This window comes from Acipenser ruthenus, chromosome 1 (assembly GCF_902713425.1).
Source record: "Acipenser ruthenus chromosome 1, fAciRut3.2 maternal haplotype, whole genome shotgun sequence".
NCBI lineage: Eukaryota > Metazoa > Chordata > Actinopteri > Acipenseriformes > Acipenseridae > Acipenser > Acipenser ruthenus.
This window is the reverse complement of record NC_081189.1, coordinates 2,476,156-2,500,552: the sequence shown is the minus strand read 5'-3', so window position 1 is coordinate 2,500,552 and position 24,397 is coordinate 2,476,156. Positions and strand designations below refer to the sequence as shown.

Below are 24,397 nucleotides of genomic sequence, written 5' to 3'. Positions count from 1 at the left end.
TAACTTTCTATATGTATTGAATCAGAACAGCAGAGCCCAGAAGCTGTTCAAATGGTGTTTGAAGCTACTTAGTCTTTTCTAATTGTGTCTGTAAAAAAAAAGATTACTGGCAAAACAAAGCATGTGTCAGTAATTGACAGAGTTGGGGTACGACAGATTAACTGAGTGCTTAATGATGAGCATTATGAAATTCATTCACAGCAGTACATTTCAATTCAATTCAAGTCTTTAATGCCTACAGTATATAGAATTCAGTCCTTCAGTTTGATGTTACTTCATCTATATATATCTAGAAATGCGGATTTGCTTGTCGCTACTGTACCCTTGAAATTCATTACTGGATTCCTCCGAGGGGGATCCTGCAGAGACAATGATCCCTGCCACTGCATTATCTCAGCAAAGTGCAGACAGCATGCCTTTGCATTGGGGGCACAGTCACTCTACAAAGTGCAGACAGCATGCCTTTGCATTGAAGGCACAGTCACTCTACAAAGTGCAGACAGCATGCCTTTGCATTGGGGGCACAGTCACTCTACAAAGTGCAGACAGCATGCCTTTGCATTGGGGGCACAGTCACTCTACAAAGTGCAGACAGCATGCCTTTGCATTGGAGGCACAGTCACTCTACAAAGTGCAGACAGCATGCCTTTGCATTGGAGGTGCAGTCACTCTACAAAGTGCAGACAGCATGCCTTTGCATTGGGGGCACAGTCACTCTACAAAGTGCAGACAGCATGCCTTTGCATTGAAGGCACAGTCACTCTACAAAGTGCAGACAGCATGCCTTTGCATTGGGGGCACAGTCACTCTACAAAGTGCAGACAGCATGCCTTTGCATTGGGGGCACAGTCACTCTACAAAGTGCAGACAGCATGCCTTTGCATTGGGGGCACAGTCACTCTACAAAGTGCAGACAGCATGCCTTTGCATTGGGGGTGCAGTCACTCTATTCCTTGTTTAACACGATTACAGCATTAAAGGTACTGTAGGAGTGCGAAGTGTATTTTTTTCATGGTCTCTCAGTCTGTTTGTTGCTGGCTAATTGAGGCAATGGCTCACACTAGTGTTTCTGTCCACAGATTCTTCAGCCCTGCATAAATAGCATTTTAATAATTCTCCTCATTTCATCTCACGTGAGTGCTATAATATGTTTAAAATTAGGATCGAGATCTAGGACAAATCCCTCTTGATTCCCAGGCATCAGCTCCAATCATTGGGCTGCTCAGGCTCCTGTGCTCCACTAAGGGGGTGGTGGAAGGCTAATGGTTTAATACAGAAATACAATATGCTAGTTTTTGGTCCCAGCTTTTTAATGGACACTCCACCCCGAGTGCAGAGAGCTGCAGGTTTATATACTCTGGCCGAGGGATTAACTAGTTGTTAATTATCTTATTATCCCTCGGCCAGAGTCTGCACGCGTTTGGTAAGGATGCATGACTGTCAGCTAGTTAAATAATCAGTAGCTGATCAGCCATGCATCCTCACAGGGTTTTTAAATATATAATAAAAGATGCGGCGCTTTTACCCGCGCCGCAAACAAAAATACAAATAATAATACATAGGGGCGGGACACTCCGCCACAGGCATACATTATTTTAGTTTCAAGTTGTTATGCAAGCAGATGTCTGTTTCGTTTGTGTGTGGCAAAAACGTTGCTCCAGATTCTGTGTTGTTTTGGAAGCATTCTCCTCTGAACAGCAATTGATTCTTCTGCTTTTTGTTTTGGTTTGCAGGAATACAGAGGTGGGAATCTGTTGAGAGACTGAGATCCAATCTTCAGAGCAAAGGGGAGATCCAGATCTTTTCTGTGAAGCTGTTTTATTCGTAAGGATAAAGGACCTCATTCTGACAATTGCATGACCTTCCCTTAATGCATGAGCTGCACAAATACTGCACAGCCAACCGTGATCAACCTTCCAAAACCTGCGTCAGAATGCATTGGATTAAGATTTTCATATAGCACTGTGCAGCAGGCTACCTTGATGATCCACAGTTTTGTAATGAAACATTTTTAAGTGCTGATTTACTTTTCATATCTGGTCCTAAAACTTTCTTTTCTATATTGCATCGTCCTTTGTCTTTCTGTATAATCTGTATCAATGTAGCATCATACAAATATGATCAGTTCACCAGAGATGTTATGAAAAGGATATTGGTTATTAAAAAGTCATTAAAATAAACAAGTGTAGTTTTCCCCTAACCATTCTGAAACCCCTCTGGCCAAATAGAACAAACAAGAATCCGGAATAATAAAGAAATCCGGTCTCTGATCAGCAGCAGCATTCTTAAAACTGTATTGGATCTACAGAATAAAGGCTCAAAGGCATCGCCAACTAAATGAACAGACGGACCTTTGAAGTAGAGTGACTTTGATGGTAACTAGTAATCCCAGCCTCTGCTTGCAGTGTGCATCCTGTGAACTCACAGCAGGTCTGCAACCCTGTTACTGCAAGGTGCCCAACTGGAGATTCTGAGCTGGCCCTTTGGGGGCCACAGACTGGCCCCTCCATTCCTCATGGAGTCTGGAATGAGTTCGGGACTCTCCACGGGGGCCATCGTGGCCATCGTGTGCAACTCCCTGGTGGCTGTGTTGATCCTGATCCTTCTTGTGATCCTGTACAAAGCCTGTCGGATCCCTTCCAGCCAGGAGAGGACCCCTGTCCTAGCCACGGTGGAGAAGGAGCAGAAGAATGAGCAGAAATACTTACTGACGACCCCTTGACTGGGAGCAGAGGGGGCTATCACATCAGCCCCACACTAGGGAGAAGAATGGCCAGTGCCATGTCCAGATGCCTTGGACTTGCTGGATATGAGCAACTGCTGAATCATCTGCAGATCTGCATAGTGCAGAACTGGGAGCACAAGCCTACAGTACAGTAGGAACCCTTTTCACAGCAGCCCAGAGCTATAAAAAGAGTGGACATTTGAAGCTGAATGCCAGTAATGTTCCAGCCAGTCCCATTCCTACAACACAGATGGACAATTTGTTTAATAATATCTCGCATGTGCTTGACACTGGTTTTATTTTACATTCCTTGCCTATAGACTCTGGCGATGATTCAAGGGAAGGTGTAACAGACTTCTAGATTTCTGCTAAAAAGCAAACCAGTGGGACAGTGTCTTTTTACACTGCTTATCAGACAATGATGAGGACCCATGGGGCTGCACGGCAGACTGGGTTTATCAATCTCTGTAACAAGGTAACATGGTGTGAACAAATACTGTCTCCAGTCTTTCCTGCTTATCTTTAGCACAGACTCTTTTGGTGGGGGGGGGGCGGGTAGTGAATCAATACTTGCTGTGTTCAGTTTCAGCTGCTAGCTGACTGATTGCTCTTCAGGAAAATGCTGTTGTGATGAAACTTGGCTGCAACATTCTTTCCCCAAGTTGAGAGGATCAGAATCTGAGAATATGAAGAAGAACCTGTCATGCGGTGGATGTAGGGCATGTTACTCTGTCATTATACTGCTGTCTCTAATTATGTAGGTGAGGGATGTATATTACTATGTGATAGACTATACTATGTCTATTACTATTTAACACACTTGTTCAAACTAGTACCCTGTATTTTATCATTAAACTGCAGAGTTATTGTACTATTGAACTTGTCAGTCCAGTGGGTAAGAACTCTAAGGTGGATTGTGCTGCTGATTAATGGGCACCACTATTTATCATATACTGTAGGCTTTGTAAGATAGCTCCTTAGGTTGTGTAGCAGTTAGGGTTAGGGTTAGGGATAGTGTGCTCACCATCATTATTCAAGTCACTGTCTCATTTATTGTCATTATTATTATTATTATTATTATTATTATTTTTTATAGCAACCATAGATGATGATAGTTTCTCATTGGGTCTGGACTACCCATACTCATACTCATACATAGGAGAGAAGGTTTGTGTCGTGTGGGAAGTTGTAAGGGGGGCTTGATTAGGGTGGTAATTAATAATTTAGCATCAGTACAGTGGGCTCTGTGGTGCTAAACTTTCAAAACAGTTTAGCACCAATTTTCAAAACGATTTGCACCCCTGTCAAGGATGCTGGGTTCAGGATCAAAGGCTTCAGTGGTCATCTTACACATATGAATATGCATCAGGGCAGAAAGGCGTGAGGCTCACAGGCAGGATCAATATTTGATTTTTTTAAATGTTGACATGCACCACTGCTTAATGGCCGTGTCAGAGACAACAACAATAGTGTCTGAATGTTTAAGTACGCAGGCATGTACGCAGCGTGTATACAGTATAATCCCTGACCCGCAGAGACTCCCAGTAGAAAAAAGCAAGTCGTGCAGTTTACGTGTGAGTCAACATGGCAGGTATTTTTTTGTTGTTCTGTGTTAGTGAAAATTAGTTTTGATAAAGTGAATCTGCATTCACTGAGTACAGCAGCATTATTGTGTGATATAGAGTGAGGGGGATTGTGTAGCGGCGCGGTGAGGAGGGGGGTGATTGCGGAGTTTTGCATCTCTGCATAGTGAAAAACTGAGATTTGCATCACAACTGAAAATAAGTAAGCCACAGATGCTTAAGTGCAGTGGTAGTCCTGACAGTAAAATACTGTACTGTGATGTCATTTTAATTCAAAGGCCATTACATGTAACACCGCAGGGCAGTTAAACTAGGCACCCTCACGAGACGATTGCTTCTCAAGTATACTGTAGTAAAATAGGATTCTGCAGCCTTGGGTGAACATAATCTTGATCATATAGCAAGTTGCTTACCCTCGAGGACTTGTTTTGATTGTTTTGATGTATTTTCCTCAGTGATTGAGCACCGTTGACATTTGTATACTATATTTAAACTGCTGATGCGCGGAGGCATGCTTTCGCTAATTGTTAAAAGTGGACTGACACGATTACAATGAACCGCTTATAAAAATCCAATCATCCGGGATGGATGTGATTCTTATAAACGGAGTGCACTGTAATAGAAACAGCGTTGGTGTGTGTATTATTCTGAAAAAAAAAAATAGAAAAGGACTGGCGAGAATGTAAAGCCCGTGGCCACACTTTGAGGGAATTGCAACCTTTCACCTGCCATTCAAAAACACCTCAAATGTCTCTCACTGTCACATACCCGCATCTCTCTAATGAATGTATACAATTCTCTGTTTTGGGTTCTCTGTTGGTTGAGAGGGCGGATGTACCAACAGCATTGCTTTTGATTGTTTTAACCCTCTTGTTTAAGAGGTAAGCGAATGCAGTCTGTATTTAAAGCATGAACGACAGCTGTGCAGTCAAAAGGGCTGCGACACGATACGTCCTTCATACAGCAAATAGTGAAGCTGCACAGTCAAAAGGGCTGTGACACGATACGTCCTTCATACAGCAAATAGTGAAGCTGCACAGTCAAAAGGGCTGCGACACGATACGTCCTTCATACAGCAAATAGTGAAGCTGCACAGTCAAAAGGGCTGTGACACGATACGTCCTTCATACAGCAAATAGTGAAGCTGCACAGTCAAAAGGGCTGTGACACGATACGTCCTTCATACAGCAAATAGTGAAGCTGCACAGTCAAAAGGGCTGTGACACGATACGTCCTTCATACAGCAAATAGTGAAGCTGCACAGTCAAAAGGGCTGTGACACGATACGTCCTTCGTACAGCAAATAGTGAAGCTGCACAGTCAAAAGGGCTGTGACACGATACGTCCTTCATACAGCAAATAGTGAAGCTGCACAGTCAAAAGGGCTGTGACACGATACGTCCTTCATACAGCAAATAGTGAAGCTGCACAGTCAAAAGGGCTGTGACACGATACGTCCTTCGTACAGCAAATAGTGAAGCTGCAGAGATTTTGAAGCTGTCTGCGCCTGACGTATTGCATTCATCTGCGTCAGAAGTATGAACCAACCCTTAAAAACAATGTTGAAGTGTGCATTCTTTTATTGGTGCGCATGCGTACCTGCGTACCAGTTATGTGAAACCCTTAAAGAAAACTAATAGGGTTTTAGGTCAGCATTTTGAAAGCTGTGCAAACACATCTTTCTAATGAACTATCCTCACAATGAGATTTTAACCAACAATCTTTATTCTTCCTGAGGAATCGGTTACAGGTGGAACTCTCATTACATTACTGTAATTCACAGTGATCTGCTTTATCAATTTCACTTGTGATTGTTTAAAACAGTATTATACATCAATTCCACTCTCCTGTCAACTTCCCTACAGGTTCCCATCCTTTGGACATATTTTAATATCTAAAGTGACAGCAGTTCATATTGAAATGCCTCAGTGAGGGGTTAATCGACTTAGCTTCAAACTGACTCAAATGCACCCTGTATGCTTTTTTTTGCACAGCATTGATGTAATATTTTCGCTTTACAATTTGTAGAAATGCATTCCATAATTCAGTCGCAGATAAAACATGGTTTTGAAAATACATTTATTATAGTTTCTGAATAGATTATAGTCAATTTACTCATGTGTAAAGATAGACATATATATGTATATTGTTAAATAGAAAAACAATGTATATAAATTAATATTGAGACAACTATTTGTTTTCTATATTTACTGACTAATAGCATTAAATATTTTATTTCTTTTCCTAATAAAAGAAAAACTGATGACAATGTTGCTGGTGGCTTGATGAACACTGATTTCTTGAATGTGATCTTAGTGCTATTTGTTTTCCAGGGGTTGTCATTGCTTTGTAAATACAGAGTAGGAGTTCTTCTATGACATTCTCCAGCAGCTGCGTTCCTGCTCTTTATTTTTTGTCCAGGCTCTCTGGCTCCCGCAGGAGGTTCAGGAGTTTCTCCATCTTTGCGACCTCCACCTCGGGTCCCTTCGGCACCTCCTGCCCTTTCTTTTCCTGCAAAATACCAGTGAGCTGGATTAAAGGAGCAGGGGCAGAGCGAGGCTAAGACAAGGAGATAGGCAATAAGAAACCAGCAGAGGGGAGAAATAGCAAATGTGTCAAAATAATTTAAAATACAATTCCTTATAGTGACAGTAACCTGTAACGTAATAAAAAATAGGAGCTATATCTTCACCAGCAGTGGAGAAAATGCAGCAACACATAATAACAGAATAGTAACAGCAAAGTGATTCTGTTGAAAATTTAAGAGGCTGCAGCAAAAAGAGGCCTTTCATCAAGGAACTTTACAGTGGTGATAAACAAAGGGTTCTGGGAAATAAAGCAGAAGCTGAATCTGAGATGAAAACTGAAACCACATTGCTGAACAGTGAAAAGAATACTGTGGCAATGTTATCATTGAGACAAGAATTCATGGGATATCTCACTAAAATACAACCCAGTAATAAATATCTTAAGTCAAATTAAAATATCAAACAAAACACTTGGCTGATAATCTCATTGTTGAGACACAGCAGCAGTTATTTGTTACAAACAGAACTAAAGCATGCATGAAGCACCCTTAGAAAAGGGTAAACAGTCATTTTGAAGTTTTCCCATGATTATACTTTGCATTTACAACAGTTTGCGATGTTTTTATTTATTTAATTATATTTTTTACCATAACTCTCTGGGCTTTACAATGCTTTATTACACTTTGCTATGATTTACTAAAATAAACTTCAATAAGGGAACACACAATACTGTGGAACAGCAGCAATAGGTCACTGCAATGGAATGTATTATAGGGGGTCATCCAAGTGGGAATATGTAAATATAACCCTATTAGATTCGATCCAGGAAACTGGCTTTAAAGGAGGAAGATACTAAAAGGAGCATATTTAAATCCTCCAACATGCACTTTAGTGCAAGATACTCCACAAGAAAGTAACAGAGAGAGATAAAGTAAGTTTAGCAACCTCTATGAAGTGCAGTATCTGCATGACTAGATATTTCTGTATACCATATTCACATGAACACCACATTCACTTAGGTGCAAACATCCCACTGACGGTCAAGCAATTCCTAGAGGTGCTCTCAGAACCTGTATAACATTTTATAATACTTTCAGCATGGGTGTGATAGTGGAAGCAGATTGGTCCAGCAGGCTGGAAAAACACAAAGTGCCAGTCTCCCTGATATTCCCAGAAAATTACCATCAATCTGCATACACTTACCTGGGAATGCTGTGGAGCACTTCAAAACACAATTGTGAAATGTAAGTAATGTGATGATTGTTTAATTATTGCAAGTTATTTTACTTCTGTTTAGTCTAGGACTAAAGGAATAGATTACAGATACATTCCAGGACTAAATTAAAGGTAATCAGACAAGTTGTGTAAAACGACAGGCCCCAGTAATGTATGAATAGCTGGTAAAACAGGAAGGTGGCATATGATGCATATATTTATGCCGCAGAGAATCATCTGTGTAACAACCCACGCAACTTCCAACAAGGCTGAAAGAACTGAACAGCACTTCTTATAAAGGGGACAGCATAGAATGCTACCTTACAGCACCATTGAAGAAGGTTTGAGGAGGAAGAGATGATTAGGTCTTCAAGGGGGAAGAATGGCCAGCGGCTGAAATGGACATTAAACACTTTGGAATAAACACTGTGGGGCTGCATTATAACCTGTGATTCTCTCTGATGAGTTTTTCTTTCAGTGCTACAATGCCAAATTCTATCAGCTAAACGTACTATTGCAGCCACACATATTCGTTTTGACCTCAAAGCTACTGAAATATCTGTGGTCCTACATTTCAGAGCTCCAACCACAGAGATTCTCAAACTAATACTATGTTTCCATCTGCCACTAAAGACACTCACACGAGCGTCCAGTGAAAAACAATGTAGGCAGTATTATTATTATTATTATTATTTGTTTATTTAGCAGACGCCTTTATCCAAGGCGACTTACAGAGACTAGGGTGTGTGAACTATGCATCAGCTGCAGAGTCGCTTACAATTACGTCTCACCCGAAAGACGGAGCACAAGGAGGTTAAGTGACTTGCTCAGGGTCACACAATGAGTCAGTGGCTGAGGTGGGATTTGAACTGGGGACCTCCTGGTTACAAGCCCTTTTCTTTAACCACTGGACCACACAGCCTCCTGTACAAAGGGCTGTGAGTTTATTACTATTGGAGGTATGGTCTGGGTCCATATAAAAGGCAAATGTAGGTAAGGTCCAGTTACAGATATCAGGCATATTTTGGAGGTACGTTCCGGTTGCAGATTGGCTTCTAGACTGCTCAGAACTGGTGGCATTGCAGTTTTGTGAACGAGGTGAGATTTACAAACTGGTTTCATGGTACTCTCTTCAGTGCTCTGAACAATGACATCATTACGGGTCTGAGTTAACAGCTTCACAGCACATGCAGAACTCATTTAGGCTTGGCTATGAAGTTGTTTCTGCTGGTGAGTAGCTGTCTTTCTTAAACTTTGCTGCTTAATGTCTAGAACACTGTCGTTACAAAGCAAGACCGCTGTGACCTGCAGCAAAAGAGCAATATAAGATCATGTTCACTACGTTTAATTGTAGACTACCTGCACAACCGTTACAGTGAAAAGGCATTCTTTATTAACATTTTATTATTATTACATTTTCTTTGTCAGTGTATTGCTGTAAATTTAACTGAATGTGTTCTTGACGCCAGATCTCTTTGTTCTCTTAGCTATATGTATTACAAATATCATAAAAGAAGACCAAAGCCACAAAGCCTGTAAAAAGTGCAGTGTTATTAATAACATGCTTCTGTCTCCCTGCTTTGACACATATTAAGATTGATGAGGGCGATGCTTGATTTATGTCAAGTCAGTTATTTCATTACTGAAGAGAATCAAAAGCCAAAATGGTGTAAGAGGAATTCTAAATTACTGGAGATTAGAAAAGCTGTCTTTCCACCCACACTGTAGCTAAAATAGACCAAAACGTAACGGGGCATTTGATCAATTCCCTAGCCCAGCAGGAATAAGCCACTATTCCGTTTTCTGTACCCCAGTATTATCCCTGGATCTCTTCCCCGGAATCTGTAATGCATCTGCACTATGCATTTTCCTGCCAGGGTATGCATCTCGGATGGGTGTGGAATTATGGGTGATGTAAACCTTTTTTCTGGTTTGTCAGAGAGAAATAGACCTATAGCTTTAAAACTACAGTATATACTGGTAATATTCAATGTGTCAAATAACTTATTTTATTCATTCAAAATCTGACAATATTTAATTACTATACACTTTTATACAGTAATCACTTACTGGGGACAACTTTACAGGTTTGCATATATACACATTTTTATATCTGTCTGTATGTCAAACTTACATTTTTACATGTGCAAACAATATATGAATATATGTTGGGTGGTTGAACGTCACTGATATGCTTATTATTATTGCAGAGTGAACCAGACACTTGTGTGGTTCTTAGCATTGTCTAAAAAAATGCAATAAAGATGCCACAGTAACACAATGGTTGCCCAAGGATCTCATTGTTATTCAAAATAAAAGTGCTTGGAAAGGCTGGATTCTTGCCCAAATTGCTTCAGCCTCTACGGTGCAATGCATTACATGCTGGCTCACGTCCTTCCCAATATGTTCACTTCTTGTTTTTAGCAGACGTGAGCTGCAGAGCAGGGTAGGTCTCCCTGTGTTTTGCCAGTACAGTATAGATTCATTCAGAAAGTCCTATGTTTTGCCAGTACAGTATAGATTAATTCAGAAAGTCCTATGTTTTGCCAGTACAGTATAGATTCATTCAGAAAGTCCTATGTTTTGCCAGTACAGTATAGATTCATTCACAAAGTCCAAGTCATGAAATCCAGCTGATCAGAAAATCAATACCGGGGTTATCCTGCCTGTTTAATTAGAGGTTGTGAATACTGGCTTTTCAGCACTGTAGGACTACTAAGCAGGAAAAAATGCACTTCTGATTTACTCTACTTTCATTAAAAGAGCACGTTAATAACAGCAGAGTTTTTTTTATTAATTTATGAGAATCGTGAAACTGTAAATGGTACAGTCTAGCCAGGCACAAATTTAATAGAATAGAAATGGCACATGTTTAAAAGCTTACATTCATCACTGTGTCATATGTCATTAAAGCCAAGTTTGTATTGATTCAAAACACTGGACAGTTTGCATAGCTAATGTAACATTTGTTGGAAAACCAGTACAGTGCATGTATTGGATTGTATTAAAAAGCATTTGCTGGTTAGTGTTACAGTTCCAAATTTATTTTAATTAAACGAAGGGGCATCAGTAACACTGCTGACACTGAGGAACACGTCCCTGGACAGTTAGGCTTATTGTGGAATAAAACTAATAAAAAGGCGACATCGGCTTAAAGGTTCTTCTGTTAGTCGATATTTATAACATTTTGTGTTGGTACTTGCACTGTGCTATATTTGTTAGCAACTTCCTAATTTGCTGCTGCTGGTGATTCACTAAAATACAATCTAAACTTACAATATTAATGTGTTTAAAAAATAGAAAGCTGCTAAAATAATTGTACGATCCCCTTGAAGTTTCTAAATATAGTTTAGATCAGCTATATTAGAGAGCAAGATTAGTACCAACTTTTCAGTATAAAAAACGTTTTTCATAAACCAAAAAGTTAACAATACATGTCACATAATGTGTAAGTACAGCAGGTTTCGAAATGCCAAAATAAAAATACTAAGACAGCACAGCCCTTTGCAGAAAAGGGCACTTGACGAAATGTTTGCCTATTAAATGTTTGAACTATTAGAAGCAATAACAACTTGTTTAAGAAATGCAGCAACCTTTCCACTTGGCATCAGTCTATCAGGGCAGATTATTGTAGAAACACAATAAGCACAAGCCAGCCTCTACAACACAAATGCCTGAACACAAAATGTACTGTATTGGAAAGCCTCTTAATATTAAATATGTATCAAGGATAGAATAACACAGGATCCTAAGTGCACACTAAACCCCTCAAACTGATTTAACACTCTAAACTATTTAAAAAACTGCTTCTTAAACAGCATCAAGTGGCCAGTAAGCCCTATGACTGGCTATTGGGATAGTAGCCACATGAAACACAAAGCTTCTGATAATATCACTGGTTAATGTCACACTCTGCTTAATATCTAGGAAATATAACAGTCATACAATTGATTTCCACCCCACTTAATATCACTTCAAAATGCCTGCATCAACGGTACTGTATTTATACACCGTTACCATTGCATATTAAAATGAAAACGTCTCAGAAACTAAAAGATTCAAACAGAGCCACGAACGCTGAAATAATTGCGCTATCCAAGAAAGGTGAGGGGAAAAAAACAAACTCTCGCTTACAAATTTTCTTCGTACCCGCGAAAGATTCTTAAAAACAGGAATGCAATTTTGAGTGCCTATCACAACTCTCACGTGGCTTCTACTACTAAGAGAATGCGTACAGGAAAATACGAGGGCTTCGAGAGCTTGTTAAATTGGTATGCGGTCGTTGGGTTTGTTCTTTTATTGACAAGCTCCTGATACTGTCAACTCTGCTTACTGTCACAACGCATGCTCAGTCCCTTTGAAGTGATCTTAAGCGGGCTTGACTGTATATAAAAGGTTTTACTTAATGGTCTTGACAATGAGATGAATATTCAAATATAAGGGCCTTGAAATCTTGGTGGTAAAGGCCACAGTGTTATGAAGTGTATAATCATGCTTCCAAAGGATCATTTTAAGCACGCAGAGCTGTGGGTTGGAGCAACTGAAGCACCAACATTAATATTATTTTAAAATTAAATATACTTCAGTGAAGAGCAGCCTAGGCTGTTCCATCGATCAAAAAAACTAAACAAACCAAAAAAACCCAGTTTACTGCAAATAACTTTCATTTTTATGAGGCAGTATTACCCTGGGAACCCAGCATCCTCCACAATGATGAGAAAGCAATGACACAGAGCGTCCCACAAGTAAAACTGCATGAGTTATGCTAAAAGAAAATAGTCTCAAGTTACTTCCCTGTCCTAGGCAGAAGGGTAAAAAACAAGCAGGCTTGTGCAGTGTGATGGCCTATGTACTGTATATAAAGAATACTTCATTCACATATGGGCGAACAAAGTGTATGGTGGGCAAGCATGACAAATCACAATTAAGTATGAGAAGGTATTGTTGAAATAATTGGCTATCCACATTAAAACACAAAGAACATGTATATTATACACATGGGGCACAATGATTGTTCATGTTGATTCTCATTCTAAGGTTCTTGGCCAGAGATTCAGATCACTATTTGTGGACATTTATGCCATATTATTGTGATGTTCTTCCCCGATCCGACTATTGAAAATCCTAGTGAGGATGGCAGTTGTAGTAAAGGCTCTAGATCGAATAGCATTGTCAAATTGTGGGTTTGGATTTTAGATCTTTTCCTTTTTCTTTCAATTTACTCACTGCAATGCTAATGGTATAACTGAGCTGTATAAAGCAGTACAAGCACAGGCTTTAAAAGATAAAGCATGAAATTGACAGCATGTACTGCAGTCAGCTGGTTCAGTAAGGGTTACAAAAGGGCAACAAAGGAGAAAGCATTTGTACAGTCCATTTTATTTTAAGTTAGCTTAGCTCTGGGTATGCAATTATTTTTCATTTCAGTCATGTCAGCTTTATAAATGAAAATCTTGCTCCTCAGAATTACTGATGGAGGACTGATTGCTGATTGTGAACAACAGAGCATCATAACAAAGGGCTGTGATGAAAACACCAGGACACTTCAGACAATGCAGCAGAAACACGGGGATGCATTTACCAGGGGAGAGGAATCAACAGAGCATCATAACAAAGGGCTGTGATGAAAACACCAGGACACTTCAGACAATGCAGCAGAAACACAGGGATGCATTTACCAGGGGACAGGAATCAACAGAGCATCATAACAAAGGGCTGTGATGAAAACACCAGGACACTTCAGACAATGCAGCAGAAACACAGGGATGCATTTACCAGGGGACAGGAATCAACAGAGCATCATAACAAAGGGCTGTGATGAAAACACCAGGACACTTCAGACAATGCAGCAGAAACACGGGGATGCATTTACCAGGGGAGAGGAATCAACAGAGCATCATAACAAAGGGCTGTGATGAAAACACCAGGACACTTCAGACAATGCAGCAGAAACACAGGGATGCATTTACCAGGGGACAGGAATCAACAGAGCATCATAACAAAGGGCTGTGATGAAAACACCAGGACACTTCAGACAATGCAGCAGAAACACGGGGATGCATTTACCAGGGGAGAGGAATCTTTTTTCTTTTTTAGTCCTTAGGGAAATTAGATTACTTAGTCTAGATTTGCAATGCTGGATTCTTAAAGGAATGATGACCAGGACTTAATATCTAGATATTCATTGTACTCTTCATGGTTATTTTTAGATCTACCTTGTGTTGAAAATCCATCCATTAACAACTTGCCACTTTGACATTTATCTCTTGGCTAATGCTATTGATCGCCTTGAAATCTAATGTGCATGGATCAGAGTGTGTTTGACTTTATGTGACCACCTATAACTTGCTTGAGTCGGGGCTGCTGTTTCTAGCAAGGACACTCTTGGTAATTAGATTTCTGTAATCCCCAGTTGAAAAATACAAATGAGGGCAGCAGACTGTTCTCCCTGGCAGAATCTTACCGAAAGCTAAAGATTAATAAATTGCAGCATAGATCTGAACATGGAAACATGTGAGACTAGGTCTCTGATGCTGTTTAAAGTTAGGAGATGAAAAGTGATTAAAGATATATAACACCAAACATTAACTGAGTATGCCTACATTATGGGGTGGGGGCAATTAGAACATAGTGGTCCAAAAACCAAATATGAAGAGATCTCTTGAGAAAGACAATATCTGATTATATAGAAATATATACAGTATAGTCACACACATGTATAATCTGTGAACACCGACACAAAGAATGGCACAGTAAATCTGTATTAAGGGCAGCAGTGTGGAGTAGTGGTTAGGGCTCTGGACTCTTGACTGGAGGGTTGTGGGTTCAATCCCAGGTGGGGGACACTGCTGCTGTAACCTTGAGCAAGGTACTTTACCTAGATTGCTCCAGTAAAAACCCAACTGTGTAAATGGGTAATTGTATGTAAAAATAATGTGTACAAAATAATGTAATTGTATGTAAAAATAAAGTGATATCTTGTAACCATTGTATGTCGCCCTGGATAAGGGCGTCTGCTAAGAAATAAATAATAATAACATTAATACTAATGTCCACCTGGGATTTTAGCCAAGATACAGTAATGCATTTCAGACCTCTGCTATTCTGCCCACCCTCCCCCCAACACAAGTTATATAAACACAGCATACATATCCAAATGCTACCCTTGAAATGGGGATTAATAGAAAAAACTCTCCTGATCTTTTAAAACGAAACATGCGTTTTTAATATATCTTTACCATTTTATAAGTACCGCAATTAAACACTAACCTCGGGGAGGTCCAGTATTAACACTAATCTGTGACACCAGCAGTTAGAGCTTTCCTCACGAATAGCCCCCTTAAAGGAGGAAGCCGACTGCCTTACCTTTGGCTGCCTGCGCAGGTTAGGTGATAGCTTTAGGCTGGTGACGTAGCCTCTGTCATCCCCCACGATGATGATGGGGTGGACGGGGTTAAACTCGATGTGGGTCAGCTTGGTTTTCTTCTTTGCCACCACGAGCTGCTCACAGATGGCTTCATACTTATTCACACTCAGATCGAACACGTGCACCTGGGGAAGAGAGGCAAATGTGATTACTAACTCGAAATGTACTGGTGTGTTAGTTTCCATTAGGCATCAATACAGTAAAGTGAGCTGGTCATGAATGAAAAAAAAAAATAACTAATTTGTGTGCAGGTAAAAGATAACAGTGAGTCTTAAGAGGACCCTCCAACTCCGCTATTCCTAATGGCTAGAGAATTAAAACCTGCACTTAAAATGCACCAAGGCAGTGAATCTTTAGTTTATTTCTGTCTGTAACAATATGAAACAATATATATTTAAATGAAAGGTATTTATATTAGTGTATGCTATCCTGCAAAATCCAGTGTTTGTCTCCCTTTCTGTCTGTATGCGTATATCTTGCCTGATATACCACATTCAATCCAGAGAAAACCTACGTAAAATCACAGCAGCAGAAAAAAAGACATCTACAGAATTAAAGTTTAGTGGTTGACATTTTAGCAGGATACCATAATCTTCTTCACTCATTCAAAACTTGCTATGCTCATGCAGCTCTAAGATTATTATCTAAAAGCGCCAGAGAATTTTGATTATTTCCTTTTGAACAGTTTAGTTTGATGTCAACTTCTCAGATAAACAGACACATTTGTCTGCCACGCTTCAGCATAAGGACTTTTTAAGTTGGAGATGATTAAAGAAAACACTAACTTTAGAATCACTGTAGGGCTGTGTTGAACAACACTGAACAATGGTCTCGGCAGAGTGTAATTATAGATGCTAGTCTGGTGTTCTCTCAGGCAGCCGAACACAGATATTACAGCATCTTCATTTGCAAAAATGATTCACGGATTTAAAACAAATCAGTATAAAACCATACTTAGACAATAGCTCCCGCTGCATTTGGCTTTTACAAATTTGTTGAATTAATTCAAATTTAAAAGAAAAGTATTAACAGTGCTGCTTGCATCAATTAAAAAAGCAAATAAATAAATAAATAAATAAACTAAACAGTGCACCATCTTATAATCAATAAACAAAACATCTTAGTGTTGCATACGGTGCAGAACAATTGCATTCAATTTCTAGCTGTACAAACACATTCATTTAGATTTGTTAATCAGAACCATAACCACACACATACTTTACAAGTGTAACACTGTGTTGCACTAACATGTATAACACATTATGTTTTCCACATCGGGCCATAAGCACTTTCCTCCTATCAGCTCGTTTTTCTTTCGCCATTTTACTTGATCCAGTCTCAAAGTCATCTGCCTTACTGTAGCACTGCAGTTACACGAACAGAAGACTTGAAAAGTTTACTACTCTGCTTTCTAAGGAAATTCATAGAGACTGACAGCTGTTGTGTTAACAGTGAAGCAGTATAGCTGGGACGTTTTCGAGAGGAAGTCAGTCAAGAGTCTGAAAGCTTGTGTTTAACATTCAAATTGATTAAGGGTATTGAGAGTAACAAATTAAAACTTTTAATTAGAACAGTGGTTTTGTGTTTCTACCTAGCAACATGACTTGAATGCCGTAGATCCTGAGGAAATAAATCATGTTGTTGACAGTTAAGTTTGTGTGAGCCATAACCGTGGCTGTAGTAATCCCACTGTGGCGCTGGTAATAGTTTAATATTACACACACTGGCGCATACTTCGCACCTGTGTATTAGTTGCTCCCCTCTTTTAAGGCCCCCACAAAAATGCCTAGAAAATCAACTTATACAACGTTTTCTTTACGGTAAATAAATTTTCCCATATAGATTTATTAAGGGACTGTTTTTTTAAGTAAGGGATATTTCTTATAATACAGGACTGCTGGCAAGTATACAGTACCACTAATATTGCATCAAAAATGCATGTAGGCCTACAGGTGCTTTGTCATGGTGAAACTATTTATTACAAACAAAGTGCAGCTGGAGAAACCTGTGCCGGTAGCATGCCAGGATTAAACGTCTTTTACCATGTTCAGATTGCAGCAGTTTCATTTCTTGCTCTGCTATTTTAGTAACATTTTCTTAAAGGTACCAGGTATGTGTGTGTGTGTGTTTTTTTTTTTTATCTTTGTTTGGATTTCTGAACATTACAATTAGGTGTGCTGTTCTATGTATGGGATGACATCTGTACACAGGACAAGATGTACTGGAATTATGGTAAATACGTCACTGTGATTGGTTGCTTTCTGATCATTGGCTTTTAAACGCTTTAGCAAGTTCTGCAGTAGAAGCAGCTTGCAGGGTCTATATACACACTTATTTTACTTTCTACTCTGGGGTATGCAATTGAGCAGCCACATGGTCCTAAATGAACTACTGACAACCACTTCTACCAACTCTAACTTAATAGCAAACAGTATTTCCATGACTTTGTTTGGCTCCTACTTAAGGACACTGATTTTTTTTAAATCAGTAAAATATTCGAAACGTGTTTTGAATACCATCTGCTTGAGTTTTTTTTTTTTTTCTTTCTCATTTTCAATTCATAATTACTGCATGCTTTTCTCCCTTAATTACAGACCTTATTTCTTTCTCTCAGTTTTGGATTTGGCACGTGGCAGGGTTAAAGATGTCTCAGCTGATTTAATGAGAGTTTGTTCCAGTTTAATGAAGACTTTGTGCTAAAGTTCATCTTACTGCAGAATGCCTATCCCTTTCCAGTTACAACCTCACTCCATCTTGCTTTACTACAACTGTGGTGAATGACACAAGAGTTCAATATTTCTTAAAGCGGGTAATTGTTGACACTGAAATTACAGTTTATACCAGTGATAATTTTGTTTTTTTACCCAGTGGTATCTATTGTGAAAGCCTGTATTTATCACAGTGGCGAGTTTCAGTTTGACAGAACAACCACTAATTAGGATTTTGTATTTGCAGCCTTGGCTCTCAAGAAATAAAATTAAACGATGGCGCACATTTATGCCATTTCTTGTTTGATCTAATTTAGTCCCCTTCTCACGACTCTGACCATCACCAAGACATGAATCAGAACGTGTTCATGTTTCTTGTTTGAATGTGTTTGTTCAGGGCATTTCAATGGACCATTATACACTATGGAATGAGTCAGGATGTACTGTCGTTTTGTACCCTTCTTTGATAATCTCAATGGTGGCATGCAATAAAAGAGGTCAACAATCACTGAACTATCACTGTAATTTTCTATTAGGATTATCGAATAAATAAACAAGTGTTTTTTATTCATGGCAGCGAACTAGGATTATTGAGAGCTGCACATAACTCAAAACAGGAGGGTTTGGGGCAAAACCTGCATCAGAATTCAGAGGAGATTAATCTGAGCTGAATGAAACTTCCCATTTTCAATAATCAAGAACTCTTTACAAGACCCTAACTAGTACTGCAGGACGGTGCTGTAGTGAACAGTAATGCTGTTTTCTATTCCTGGAAAACCTTAGGGAGCTCTTGTTCTTCACCACTAGACCCAATTACAAGCTGCCACCAAAACCACATGCAACTTCAAATTTCCTTCTAATAGCATGTTTACCTAAACTAAATTCAAACGTATTATCAGAAGTGAAGGGTGGGGGGAAGAATGGAGTATATTCTTCTCTGATGCTGTAAAGCAGACACAATGCATGCCGACATACTTTAATTACTGGTTCACACACCAACAGCAAAACAGATGGTGAAATTATTTTTTAATTATTCTCGCAGTAGGCAGAGAAGGCTGGGACATAGTGACAGGAAAAGCCAAATGCAAGTGTCTGCAAACTAGCAATCATTTGTATAATACTCACGAGAAGAAAGAATAACAGACAATGACAAAACAATGCTTAAAGCTCTTCTCCATATTCACCTAATAGCATGTGTGTGAGGATTAGGTGGGGTCCTATTAGCGGTAACACAGGAAGTGAGTGGGAAGAGGAAAGCAAGCACTCTCCTCACATGTTTCAAAGTAAAAAAAAAGTCTTGGGCACATAACAAAAATAAACAGCAAAACAACAAAGGGCGGGTGGGATTTTGCAATGTAAAAGAACATGTTTTTAAAGCCTTGCTGATGACTCCTTTAAAGGATGAGCCTCAGAGATAAGTAGAGTAAATGTCAGTCTAATCCTGCTTGAAAAGCTAGACCAAATATTAACACCAATACTGCAAACGAATGTATTCCATGACCTTTAGAATGAAAGCAGTGCAAGCAAAAACAAAGGGCATGCAGCTCAACGTGGATACAGCGCACAATGCCAAGATCCGTTCAGCAGCAACACGCTTTATTGAGAATTGCATTTTTTAAATGTCTTGTTTACATACTGTATTAGACTAAAGTATTATTTGCACGGGACTAAAAAACAGGTGTTCTCAGAGTTGGTCAAAAGCAGAGGACGTCTAGTAGCCTCACAGACGTGGATTAGTTTTCTCACGGAAAGTCAGTAAATTTAAAATGAAATGCGATGTTGTAGCCACAGAAGGCGCTTTTGTGCATGACTTGTAAACAATGAACCAAGTTTAAATTACTCATTTCATTGTACCTTCTTTTGCAAAGGCTAGAATAACCATTTCGTCCTTGGATACTTACTTTCACACATAACTTCAACTGCACTGTTAAAAGCATTTGTTTTTTAAAGAGTCGACAATTGTCGTAGTGTTTTACTCAACTGTAGAATCTCATGACAGATCGTATCGATTTGAATATTATTTTATGGTTTGTTGTGAAGGCTGGTGCTGCTGTGAGATGAACACCCAGGAAATGCTATATCAATTCTAACATAACACTGACGTGGTCGATTCGCACTGGAGTAAAGACACAGGACGAGTTTGACATTTTACAGAAGGTCCCGATGTCCTGTAAAGAAATCAGAGCACTTCTGAGAAAATTATCAGGTGAAAGAAATGAATGGTTCGCACGGGACTACATTTCACAGATGTTAGTAAAAATTCTGAAACCACCTGTTTATATGAGGATTTTTAGTCTGGCTTTTTTTTTAAATATGCAGCAGGACATGTCTAACTTTTAACTCTGATGGTTTCAAATGCTATATAATAAAGTATATGATGTACATCCCACTTCATAATAAGATATAGGTTTGTACAATACTGATGAAATAGCCAAGAAGCTTAATTACATTGCAAAAAGGAAAAAAGGAAATAACTACAAATACTTTCAGAATTATCTGATATTGTAATATATACTATGTGTTAATATATAGGTCCCTTTGGTTAAAAACAACTTTTTTTTTTTTTCTTAAAAGCCTGTGAATTAAATAAAGTATACAGTTTTTGAAATGAAGCATTTACCAAAGCCATTTAGCCATTTAATATGACTTACGCTGCCTGTCTGGGCTTTAAAATGCTATGCTTTACCATGATTTCAGTGTGGTTTTCTATGGTATTACTACGGTAAACTTTTGTAAGGGTTAAACTGTTAAGTGAGGTCACGCTTTTCCAGCTGTGTCATGCTGCGGCAGATCTGTTTAATCATATTGTATCAGATTTTGTGTTGTGCTTCTGACAAGTTCACATACACTGCAGAAACCTCAGGCGAGACAGGAAGGCTGATGCAGTTACAGGATCAGAAATGGAATCTGCAAATGCAGCCTGACAGTGAGTGGCGGAAACCAGAGTTAATGATCCATATAGTGTGTTAACAACTGTGAGGAAACAGACACAATGACCCCTGTATTATAGATCTTACATCGTCTACTATCATTGTTGTTAAAAACAGAGGGAACATATGGGTTGTTCTGGAAGAAGCAGTGACACAAATAACAATGGTTAATATGGGTCACAAGGAACTTTTACAATAAAGCTATAGTGATTTCAGTTATTGTGTACTGAAGTCAAACTCTCCAAGGCAGACAGCATTTTCTACTGCAATTATTCTAGATATGTAATGAGACAGAGAGCGAGAGAGACTGTGAAGCCACACACCTGAGAGAGCGAGAGCTGAACTGAGCAGTCACAGAAATAATGAGCTTTTAAAAAAAACAAGTTTTTTTTTATTTTGAATGAAACAGAATGTTTATATAATATAAATCAGTATTTATTTACTTCCTTAACATCTAGACCAGAAATGATCTTAAAAAAAAAATAAACAAATTCAAAATAACTTAAGAAATGAATTAACTGAAGAAAAGAGTAAAAATAGACACTGAAACCTACTAAGAAATCTAAAGGATCTAATAATACAAGAACAGAAAGGAGAGGAAAGAAAAGAATAGAACTAAAAGAAACAGAAAGAAAAAAGCAGAAAAGAAGGAAAGATTTCCATTACACGAGAGTAGATGTTAAAACTTCATGCTGATTTGAACTCGGCTCTTGCCAAGATAAGCACCAACTAAGACGTAGCTTTACAGTAAACTAATGTGATCCTTAGGTGTCTCCATCCATTTGCGCTTCCTTCCATATAATGATGTAGTTATCCTTCTGTCTGGTGTTGATGGCTGAAGTGTAATGCTGGCTCCAGGGATCAACTTATTTTGCCTCCCTAGCGCATCAGCACATACAACGGCTGCGATGCTGGCTCCGGGGATCAACCACAGTGCGGTCTCCCCAGCGCATCAGCATGACAAACGTCTGGATTGAGTTAAGTGGGGTACATCTCTGGGGTCTTCAAGTGGGCACCTTCCATCCTCGGTGTTTCGTCGACTAGCCCACGACACCTCAAGAGGGCTTGACGGTGATTCTGGCGTCCCAGAATCACCCCCCTCCGTCCCCCACTCAACTCAGCCCAGCTTACTTACCCGTACATTAGCGTTTCTTTCTTTCTATTGTGCTTGAGATCCCCAGCCAGAATCTTTCCGTCTCAACCACAGCCAGTTGCTGCTCCTCTCTGCTGGTTCAGATAAGTTCTTCACTGTGCGACGCAACTCTTGGCCACTGAATCCGACGTCTCTGAGAAACCGGGTTGTAGAGTGTGCCACAAATCCTCGACAACCCACCTCCACGGGGTAAACCCGGACTCTCCATCCTCGCTGTTCCGCTTCAGTGGCTAGTTGAGCATACCGCAGTTTCTTCCTCTCATACGCCTCATCTACAGCATCCTCCCATGGCACTGTTAACTCTACCAGGTGAACAAGGCGTGCTGATCCAGACCACAAGACAATATCTGGTCGAAGTTTAGTGGTGGCAATCTCAGGTGGAAAAATAAGCCGTTGACCAACATCTGCCAGCATTTTCCAGTCTCTAGCAGCTTCCAGTTGTCCTGGGCAAGGGTTGATTTTAACACCTTTTTTTGTTGGTTGCTCTCCTGGACGGAGGAATGTTGTCTTTTATGTGTAATGTTTTGATGGAACAGGTGGCAACTTATTGGTCATGTTAAGCTTGTCTTCCAATGCTAAGGCCAAACATTGCAGCACCTGGTCATGGTGCCAAGTAAACCGTCCTTGGCTAAGAGCCACCTTACATCCTGTCAAAATGTGCCTTAACCCTTTGCGGTCCATTGTCATACATGGTATCAGGTATCAGATAACGGGGGCGGTCTGAAGTAAACAAGTTGGCTGACTGAATCAGCTCACAGAAAACACGGACATTTGCAGAGCTTTTTTGAGATGTTATAGTAATAAAATAATGACTTGGATCGCATTATTGAGGAGTTTGGTGATAAAACGAGTGATCCGGAGATGATCGATCGGTATGTACGACTATTATTATTATTATTATTATTTATTTCTTACATAGGTGAACGCTATAGTAAACGAAAGGGTGGGGCGGGGCTGGAGATGCCTAGTGAGTGCTTTGTTGATATGCAGGGCCATTTATACCCGTTTGACTGTGAAAAAAAATACTTTTAAACAGCGCGTCTAAAATTAACTGTGCGTGTGAAAATTAATTAGACCTGGCGTGCCTGACGCGCGATTAATAAATGGACCGCAAAGGGTTAATGTTGCAGGTGAGGAACACAAAGGACATGAGGGATCCTCTCCTACCCAGAGGTTTAGGTTCTGTGGTGATGGGAAAACATCATATGTTGACCTGATGAGGAAACTGATCCTGCTCTGTTCCATTGACCATAGGTCTTGCCAGCCAATCCTGCGTTGTTCCACACTCTCCCATCTCATCCATTCTCCCTGCTTGGCCTGGGAAATGGCCTTTATACACCTCATCCTCTCCTCCTGCTTTTGCACCTCGTTGACTACCAGCTTCCTCCTTTGAGCTGGGGCTGCCTTGTGCCATGTAGGAGGAGCTGAACTGAAACCAAGACCCCCTCTTCCATGCTGAACTTGCCCCATGATATCACCAATTCGAAAGGCAGCCTTTGCATCCTCCACAGCTTTCTTTGCCACCCACTTTCTTCCAGTTTTCAGCACAGGTGCTGCCTCCCTTACGCATTTGTCGCGTGACTCTACTAATGTCATTTCCAGTCTGACCTTGGCGCACTTAAACTCCTTGGTTAGAGCGGATGCTGGTAGCTGCAATATTCCTTTACCATAAAGTCCCATTCTACTGAGGCAGCATGGAACTCCCAACCATTTCCTGATGTATGAAGTGATTAAGGCTTCCAGCTTCTCTAATGTTGTCAAAGAAACCTCATACACAGTCAGTGGCCACAGCAACCTCGGCAGTAGACCAAACTGAAAGCACCAGAGTTTTAGTTTGCCTGGTAAAGCGCTGCTGTCTATGCTCTTCAACCCTTCCACTGCTTGTTGTCTAACTTCTCCCACACGAACTGTGTCCTTTAGGTCCCCGTCGTACCATCTCCCAAGACTCTTCACTGGCTTCTCAGACACTGTTGGTATTGCCTCACCGTTAATGAAGACCGTTTTATCTACTACTTTACCTTTAATTACAGAGATGCTCCTTGATTTAGTGGGCTTGAATTGCATTCGTGCCCATTCAATGTTATTGGTTAATTTGCCTAATAATCGATTAGTGCAGGCTACTGTTGTAG

The 24,397-nt window shown here is 39.9% G+C and overlaps 1 protein-coding gene across 1 annotated transcript in view; it reads right to left on the bottom strand.

The window, feature by feature from the left end:
* Positions 1 to 6,370: 6,370 nt before the first annotated feature.
* LOC131737756 (dynein intermediate chain 2, ciliary-like) overlaps positions 6,371 to 24,397 on the bottom strand; it is a 49,907-nt gene continuing 31,880 nt past the window's right edge. Inside the window, exons 19-20 of the mRNA XM_059028810.1 lie at positions 15,417 to 15,602; positions 6,371 to 6,819 (exon numbers count right to left, since the gene is read on the bottom strand). Coding sequence (XP_058884793.1) covers positions 6,715 to 6,819; positions 15,417 to 15,602 — 291 coding nt within the window. The 3' untranslated portion in view covers positions 6,371 to 6,714. The remainder of the gene's footprint in view (positions 6,820 to 15,416; positions 15,603 to 24,397) is intronic.